We start from the raw sequence: 9674 nt of genomic DNA on the forward strand, positions 1-9674 counted from the left end.
TTTTAGTCAGGGTGGGGAGAGAATTATAAATCGAGATGAGAAAGGTAGAAAGGAACAGTGTCACAGGTGGACTATTCCTGGAGAAAAAGACAGAGGACCTGGTCCCAGTGCCCTGTGTTGGGGTGGTTTAGGAGAACAGCTGGCTGGCAGAGGTAGCTGGCAGTCAGCAGGTTCATTTTTCCCAACTTTGATTTGATTATCTTGTTTATGCTCTCATCAAAGTTTTAAACAAGACGAACACGACTGAGACTGTAATTCCAGCTTACAGATTTGACCACAGCAAGTTCCCAGGCAGCCTTAGAATGATCATAAACTAAGAGATAAGCAAGATATGGAAAATAGAATGAAGAAACGATACTGTTTTCCTGAGAAGCAGGCCTAGGGAAAGGAGCAGTGGAAAGTCTGCATTGCAAGGATTTCCCAAACTCCCAGTGTCAAGACTGGTTTGACTGCACGGGCAGGAAGGTGTCAGCGAACTTGTCTTATCTCAGTGGGTGAAGTGCCCAGATAAGACTGAAATCGCAGTTATCTTAAAGGGGGTAAGAGGAGCACCCAAATTAGCTGTGTTCTGAATGGGTAGAATACAAGTTAGTGAGATTTTATTGAGTTTTAAATAGAACGTAGTTTATGTCATTTACCATCATGAAATGGACGTGTATGTTCTTGATATAACCAGGAAGTGCATTTGAGGATAATCCACACCCACCTCTGGCTGAGGAGGTAATTGCCTACATGGGACAGTTATTCGCTTGTACAAATATCGACTACGTGTACTGGTTCAAGAATCTATGGTGTATTGTGATAGAAGTTGGAGGAGGAGGAGGAATCTATAAGAAAAGAATTATTGGTTATTAAAATTATTAAACTCCAAATCAATTATCATTATTATTATTGGTTTAGAACAGTAGAATGCGACATGTACCACGATTGCTATATCAACAGAGTCTTCTTGTGTTTTAGGCTGCAGCTAGACATCAGTGTTCCTACCTAATAAACATGCACGTGGATGAATTTTTAAAGACAGGAGGTATTGCTGAGTGGTTGAATGGTTTGGAATATGTGCCGCAAAGACTGAAAAATCTTAATGAAATTAACAAGCTGCTCGCACACAGACCCTGGCTGATCACAAAAGAGCATATTCAGGTACTGAGTGCTATTTGGAAATGAAAAAGAGATTTGCTTATGATTCTGGCTGAGAGTTCATTTTTCTTTTATTTCTTTTCCTTTTTTTTTCCTTTTTCCTTTCCTTTTTTTTTTTTTTTTTTTTTTTTTTTGGTTAAGACTTAATTTTAAAATACTTGCATATTAGAAACTTACAACATAGGCTCTCAGTATATAGAAAAGATAAATGTAGAAAGTCTGTGGGTTAAATTTAAGTACCAATGGATATTCCTCTTAAGGTAATCAATAATGAGCTACCCAGGTGCCTTAGTGAGTGGCCATGAGAAAAGTTGATTTCTGTTTTCAAGCAGGAGGTAGACAAAATAAACTGCACAGTGGACTCCCTGGGTTCTCACACCCGTGACCTTGAGTAAATTAACTTCTGTGGACCTCAGTAGCTCCCCCCTTTATAACATGAAGGACCTAGATTAAATGAGTTCCAGGCTCTTTTCTAGTTCTAACATTTCATAATTTTAAGATCTGCAAATTACAGTTTTGCAAATAAAAAGCGATGTGCCAACTGGTGTGAACACTTCAATGCCTTTAGAAGCTAGAGCTTAGATGAGAAACAGAGTTGCAATTGACTAGAATACTTGCAGATGGAAAGGGGCTTCCATCAAAGGCACACAGGGTGAGGCCTTGGCACGGTGCTTGGCACTGGGTCACTATTCAGTACATAGGTATTAAAATTCTCTGCTTCTAATGAGTAGATACGTCTTCGGTTTTGTTGATCCTCTCGGTTAGACTACATTTTTGTTAGTTATTTGCCCAGTTAAACCAAACTGAGCTTTTGTCAGTCTCTCTACTCTTAGAAATTGAGTTACCTGTATGGGAATATATGAAACATAACATTTCCCTCAGCTTTATGTTCTGACTTGATAAGATGTTACTTAGATAGAAGAATTGATCCTTATTTTTATGTCCTATGTTCATTACTTTGTGCCATGTACTTTGGTGGGTCCAAAAAGGTAGACCCTGCCCTTCAGCATGCTTGGAATCTAGGGGAAGAAAGAGGGAGAGATAATGACAATAAACACAGCACAGTGGTATATGAAGGTATGAACAGAAAGAATGGGATCAGGAAGTTGCATGAAAGAGGTAACATTTGAGATAGGTCTTGAAGAGTAAGTGGGAATTTTCAAGGAGAGGCGGGTGGGGGGGGTGGGTGGGGGGGACTTCTGAAACATTGTATGTTGGAAAAGTAACTAACGGCTTCAGGTTACTGACAGTAGGGAAGGTTATGTGAGGTGTGGGGGTAGGAGATGGGAAGAATGGGGAGCATGTCCTTATGACACAATGAGTACTGTATTAAAGCATTTATGTTTTATCCTCAGAAACCTATGTTCTTCAGAGTTATATTACCTTACTTCAGGGGACGCAGAAGGCAATCCTTCAAAATGTTGGAAAATTATTTGTGTGTGTACACCCACGTGTATTCTTACCTTAATAAATTTCTCTGTTTATTTTACAATATTAGTATTACAGTACATGTGTATGACTCATCTATATAATATGTTGTATTTTTTAAGTGTTTATTTATAAATAAACGTACATACTATCAGAGGTTGGAGTCCCCAACTGTTACTGTCAGAAGTATACCTGATCAAGGGGCAGTGGGTGGCTCAGTCAGTTAAGTGTCCAACTCTCGATTTTGTCTCAGGTCATGACCTCAGGGTCCTGGGATCGAGCCCCATGTAGAGCTCCACACTCAACACAGAATCTGCTTGGGATTCTCTCTCTCCCTCTCCCTCTGCCCCTCCCCCTGCTCGTGCCCTCTCCCTCTCTCTCTCTCTCTCTCTCAAATAAAATAAAATCTTAAAAAAAGAAAGTAGTAGTATATGTGGTCAAAAGATTTCGGAGATGAGTATGATGAAGAATTAGGAGTCATCAGAGGTTTTTGAGCGGAGTTGTAATATGAACGTGTGTGGTGATGCAGGAGGTAAATCACAAATGGTACGGTCTAGAAACGGGAGTCAATCATAAAGCAATTGCAGTAGTCCACGTGAGAGATGATTTTTTTTTTTTTAAAGCCAAAGGAGAGATCAGACTGTATGTAAGCATTCTAAATGGAAAGAGACAGGACGTGGTAACTAGCAGAATGTGAATATGGAGGAGAGGGGAAGGACAGGAGAGTAAGTAAGGTTTCTGCCTTCCTGACTGGGAGAAGGCATGAGCAGGACAGTACACTCTGGGCTGAAAGCAGAATATTGTTAACTCTGGATAGTGATGTCCAGTTACTGAAGGAAATATAGGTCTGTAACTCAAGATAAAGGATAGATTAGAAACCGGATCAGATAGCTATTGGCAGTAGGCAAAGGTCAAGTTGAAGGAATGAATGATCCATCTGGGGTCGAATAGAGCCAGCCAACATTTGGAGACAAGCAGAAAAAGTGGGCTGAGAGGAAGACAGGGAAACGTGCATCTCAGGGGAGAGAGGGTGCAAAAAAAATTTAGTGGAACTGCTGAAGTCAAGGGAGATTAATTTCAAGAAAGGAGGAAGTAAGGAAAGCATAAATCCTACAGAGACCCAATAGGATAACTACTAAAAAAGAAATACTTAGATTTGGCTATTGGGAGTCATACCTGACCTTCGCAAAAGTTGTTTTTAGGAGGCTGCTTAAAAAAGAGAACAAATTATAATGAATTAAAGAAACAGAAATGAATGTGAGATGAGAAATTCGAGGTGATGAGTGCTGGCTATCTATCCTTTCAGGTTTCGTACTCTTCGAAAGACTGACAAAGGCATTGTAAATTCTACCTGTTTTTTGGAAAAGGCTCTTTGGCAGTATTATGAAAAGTCCTTAAAATATGATTGCCCTCAAAATCCCATTAGGAATTAAAGATGCTATTTATAGCATAGATATAGCAAGGAATGAAGGTGCTATTTATAATAGCAAATAAACAGAAAAAAACTTAGAAGCAATTTGAATATCTAACAGTAAAAAAATGGAGAAATAGCTCTCTATATCCATTTCTATGCAGTATAAAGGCCATGCTCAGTCTAAGACATTGTAGCCTTATGAGAAAAGAACATGTCAAAATGTCAGGTTTGCAAAGCAGAGAAAATTAGGAGTGTTACTCTGATTATATAATTATGCTTATAAAAATAAAATATGGGAAAGTTACCTTAGGGTGGTAGAATCTGATTAATTTTTCCTTTTCCTTTAATTGAGCTTTTGGTAATATATTAAATTTCCTGTGTGTTGGAGGGGAGGGCAGTTAATGGAGAGTAAAGCCAAAGAGGTTTCTGATGGGGGCTTGGCTGTGAAGTGAGCAGAATTTAAAGTGTAGAAATGTAGGGAGCAGCAGAACATGCATGCACATTTGTACCACGCTAGACAGAGAGGACACCCATGGGAAAGACTCTCTGATGTGCTGACAGATGGGATTGGCTCTTGGAGAAAGTGGGGATGGAGACATCATTGTTTTTAATGCCTTCACTTGTGATTCCATCCTTCAGTTGGAGGATCAAGTGAAATAGCATACAAAAAAGTGCTTTGAAACTTTTAAAGTTCTTATTCAAAGGTGAGGTAGTAATTCTACTGCTCCTATCCTCTGCCATCAGCTCTTTCTCCATCAGGAAAGGCACCTAAAAGTTGACTTAATGAATTAGGGTTTTGTTTTGTTTTTATGTGATTTTTAAGGTCAAGTCTTTACCTAAAAACCTTAAAGTGGATGGCTTTGCTAGATAATCTTTAAAGGCCCTTCTAGCTTCAGTGTTCTTTGATTCTCTGAACTATCTTATTGAAACAACACAGTATGTAAGCGTGCTTTGGAAACAGAAGATCCATGGTACCTATAAGGAATTCAGAATAATCTACAACATAATTATATTGTTAGTTTTGCCGGTTGAATATAATGTTGTTTGACCAAAGCCATATCTTTATTACATGAAACATTTTTAAAAGGAAGTTTTAAAAAGGAGTTTTAAAAGTTTAAGTTTGATTGCTATAAATGGACCTAAAAATTTGGTGGATTTTCCATGCTTTCTAAAATTGCTTTGCAGCATTCTGTGGTTTTCATTCTTACTTTGATTCACTTTCTCATTACAGAAACTTGTCAAAACTGGAGAAAATAACTGGTCTCTGCCCGAGCTGGTACACGCTGTAGTCCTACTGGCACATTATCATGCTTTGGCAAGCTTTGTTTTTGGTAGTGGCATCAATCCGGAGAGAGATCCAGAAATCTCCAATGGATTCAGGCTAATATCAGTCAACAATTTCTGTGTTTGTGATCTCGCCAACGATAACAACATAGAGAATGCATCCCTTACAGGCAACAACTTCGGGGTTAGTGTTCTGAACTTCGTTTTTCTTCACTATTTTGCCTGAAAAATACCTAGAAAGAGTTTGTCTGACTCAACAGGACATTGTATACTAGAACTATTTCTGCACAACTTTTACTACTGTAAAAACTTAACTTGTACATGAAGTTCTGAATTGTCTTAGAGATAAGGCTTTTAAAGCAAATAGATAGCCTGGGTGGCTCAGTCAGTTAGGCATCTGCCTTTGGCTCAGGTCGTGATCCTGGGGCCGTAAGACTGAGCTCCCTCCTCAGCAGGGAGTCTGCTTCTCCCTCTGCCCCTGCTCATGCACTCTCTCTCTCTTTTTCAAATAAATAAGTAAATAAAATCTTTGGAAAAAATAATAAAGTAAGTAGATATTATGACAAATCATAAGGCCACCTTATTTTTAAAAATAAACTATAACTTAATATATACCAAATGCTCAAATTCTAGATTAAATATATCTATACTTATAAGTTTTCTAGATTTATAACTGCAGCAAAAACATCATACTCTGGAAAATGTTTGAATCTGTCATTTGATTTTCTTTGGTGTTAATGGAAAACCCACTTAGGAACTTAAGGGTCCACACCTCTGTACATAGTCAGGTGGCATTTACTAGACAGGGACCTTTACCGGAATAATTCTTGGTATTACTAACACCCAACACTATCTTACCTGGCTCCAGATTGTCGATTCCCTAAGTGAGCTAGAGGCCTTGATGGACAGAATGAAGAGACTTCGAGAAGAGAGGGAAGATGAAGAGGCATCTCAGGAAGAAATGACCACTCGTTTTGAGAAGGAGAAGAAGGAAAGTCTTTTTGTGGTCTCTGGAGACACTTTTCACTCCTTTCCACATTCAGGTGAGCTCCCCCAGCCCGCCCTGTACTGTCTGCCTTTGAGTTGTTGCATCCCTGACAGACCACGTTCCATGTTTTCCATATGGATCTGTAAAAGTGCCTCTACTACCATGTCCCTTTTACTTCCTCCTCCTACAGCCCCCCTGATGCTGTTCCCCACCCCTTCTTTTGGTGCATCTTTGAATACACTCCAGGTCCAGTTGAGAGGGACTCCCAACCTTGTAGTCCACACTCATCCTGGATAAAACGCGATTTGAAGCCAGAGCAGTTGCCTATAAAGCTAGACAGAGATACCTAATTTGTTCTACTTTTCTGATGTTTTTAAGTGATAAGTGAAATCCTCTTTCAATAGATAAAATTAAAAAAAAAACAACACATGCATCTCTGCCTTTTTTGCGTGTGGGGAGTATGTGGGAGGATTGTTCTTGCGCTGCTACTTTTCCAGATTAGTTCTAAAATTACATTGTACTCGCATTTGCATTTCTTTGGAGACATCTTTGGGATTTTATAAAAATGCATTATTTAGGTCATTTTCTTCTACTGAATTTGAAGGAATTCATTCTGTATTAAAAGCTAGACGTCTTTGCTCTAGTCTTAAAAAGATACTTTTTACCCCCAATACTCTAAGAGACTTTGAATTAGACAGTTTTTCAGTCATGACTAAAAAGATATTGAACACCACATAGTAAATGTTATTAAAATAGCCTTGGGGCACCTGAGTGGTTCAGTCAGTTGAGTATCTGACTCTTGGTTTCAGCTCAGGTCATGATCTCAGGGCCATGAGATCGAGCCCCGAGGAGTCTGCTTGAGATTCTCTCTCTCCATCTCCCTGTGTCCCTCCCTCTACTCTCTCTCTTTCTCTCTCTAAAATAAATAAAATAAGTCTTTTAAAAAATAGCATTGACAGTAGAAAACTGAAGCCCTCCAAAGTCATCAATTTACATAACATTTTAAAAATAGAGTGCCATTGGTTTAAGAAATGTTTAGTCTTAAGGCCAATCAGTCTCATAAATTCCAAGGGTAACTGATTGGGCCATAACTTGTTTGTTAATGTTAAACATAGCATTGACCAGTAGTTCTCAGAAGTTTCGCCAGAAAGAACAAAAACCCTTTTTATCATCTCCCCTGTGGTCTTTTTTATGAAAGATTTTATCCACCACATTGACTATATTAAGTTCAAGTTTCTTAGAGCTTCTAAGCAGCAGGAAATCCCAAATAAAGAAACTTGGTGTTTTAGTTATTGCCTTAATATCCATTCTGCAGTTACTGAGTACTCTTTATGGTCTCAGCCCTGTAGTGGGTACTAAGGTTTTCAGGCTAAATAAGAGACGATTCCTGTCTTCTGGGTGCTCTCCTTGCTGGTGGGAGAGAAACAATTTCAATCCATAGCAGGGTGTGAGCAGTATATGAACCTAGAAGAGGACCCTGAATCCAGCCTCATTGGGGAATGAGTGTGCATAAAAGGGATCCTCGAGGAAGACTTCCTCCAGTCTTAGGGACTCGAATGCAAGGGAGTCAGGCAGCGGCTGGCGTTGGTGGTAAATAATCGATGGAGCCAAGGCCCCCTGCTAAGGAAACAGGATGCCAGTCACAGGAGCGAGTGGGCATAAATCATGAAGCAGGTAATGTCATCACATAGGCCAGTTAGGTAAACAGAGGCTTTATCATGATAACCTTTCTAGCCTTAAGAAGCATGCAGCCTGTCGTATTTTGGACATTTTGAGCTAACAGGCCCGTAAAACCTGAAGTCTAGAGATGTCTAGTACACTGCTTCTTAACCTTCCATTGCATTGAGTCACCTGGAAATCTCACCGAAAAGTGGATTCTGATTCAGTCTGGTCTAGGACCTGAGAGGACACATGTCTCTCATTCCTCCACGTGGTGGCCAGGCTGCCAGTCTACAAACCACCCGCAGTAATGAGGGCCTGGAAGATGGTCTGAAGGTCAGGACAGGCTTTTAAACTCAAGACAAAATTTTGGAAATTATCAGCATATGATCGGGCATTAAAACCAGGATAGTTGTTTATAAAAACCATCCAGAGAGAACACATGGGACAGAAGAAAATCATAAGCCTAGGGTGAACCTTCAAGAGAAACCAAGATTATAAAATGTAAAGATTTTTATTAAGGCTAGTAATCTCTATTTGCTTTTAACCCACTGAGCCACCCAGGCACCCCTCTATTTGCTTTTAGACATTAATTTTTAAGAGCTTCTCGAACATCACTAGAGCTTGAGGGATATAAATGTTTTATTTCCCTTAGTCGTTTTTTAATGTTGAAAATAGATTTTGTTTCCTGCTATGGTGAGTGCTGTGAAGTGTGTAAACCTGGCAATTCACAGACCTGTACCCCTGGGGCTAGTAAGATATTTATGTTTATTAAAAAATTAAAAAATTATTTTAAAAATAGATTTTGTTTCTTTAATTAAAGCTCTTCTGAGAGCGTCTTTTGTTTTGTTTTGTTTTGTTTTGTTTTTTCTTATTGAGTAGACTCCACACCCAGCATGGAGCCCAACGTGGGGCTTGAACTCATGACCCCAAGATGAAGCCCCGAGCTGAGATCAAGAGTTGGACACTTAACTGACTGAGCTACCCAGGCGCCCCTTGAAAATATATTTTGGGCCCCCACCTCTACCTTCCTGGATCCTTGAGCAGGGACTCCTGTTTCGTTCAGTAGTGAATTTTGACTAGCAAGTCTTAGGTTCTCGCCAAAAATTATGTTCTAGTTTTGACAGAAGAGGATGTATCATTTGTAAATCGGACAAGGAAATAAGTCATTTCATTGTTTACCCTTCAGCATTCCCAGTACTACATTTGCTGGTCACACAAAGGTAACAGAAAAATGACTCTGTGGAGTAGATACATGAGTCCTTTTTATAACCTTACCATGTTTTAAAATGGAAATAGAAATGTATTTTTTTCTATAATGAATTTCTTGGTTTGACCCGTGTGATAAAGCATTCCAGATTCCATGTGGAGATTCTAAGAATAGCTGTTCAAGCCTTTGGAAGAAAATAAATGTTTAAAATGTTCTACAGAGGTAGTATTCCATAGCTTGGTAAGAGTTAACCAGCTCTTACTCTTTTTTTGTTTTTCAAGTTAGAAGGCTGTTCCATTACTATAATAGAGCGTTTTCTATATTATGTTTGGGACAGCAGAATTGAGCCAATATGCAAAATGCTGTTTCCTTTGAGTCCAGACTTGGAAATATTTGTTTAGTTAGAATTAAACTGGAGGGGCGCCTGGGTGGCTCAGTGGGTTAAGCCTCTGCCTTCGGCTCAGGTCTAGCCCCGCATCGGGCTCTCTGCTCAGCAGGGAGCCTGCTTCCCCTTCTCTCTCTGCCTGCCTCTCTGCCTGCTTGTGATCTCT

The 9674-nt window shown here is 39.4% G+C and overlaps 1 protein-coding gene across 4 annotated transcripts in view; it reads left to right on the forward strand.

The window, feature by feature from the left end:
• The window catches only part of LOC111154519 (sestrin 3), a 66314-nt gene that overhangs the window by 47247 nt on the left and 9393 nt on the right, over positions 1–9674 (forward strand). For all 4 annotated transcript variants that reach the window (XM_022514172.1, XM_022514171.1, XM_022514174.1 and 1 more), the window contains exons 4-6: positions 961–1143; positions 5214–5450; positions 6135–6309. In XM_022514172.1, the coding sequence (XP_022369880.1) occupies positions 961–1143; positions 5214–5450; positions 6135–6309 (595 nt within the window). The remainder of the gene's footprint in view (positions 1–960; positions 1144–5213; positions 5451–6134; positions 6310–9674) is intronic.

Source organism: Enhydra lutris, unplaced genomic scaffold (assembly GCF_002288905.1).
Source record: "Enhydra lutris kenyoni isolate GAN:26980312 unplaced genomic scaffold, ASM228890v2 scaffoldscaffold37, whole genome shotgun sequence".
Classification (NCBI taxonomy): Eukaryota; Metazoa; Chordata; class Mammalia; order Carnivora; family Mustelidae; genus Enhydra; species Enhydra lutris.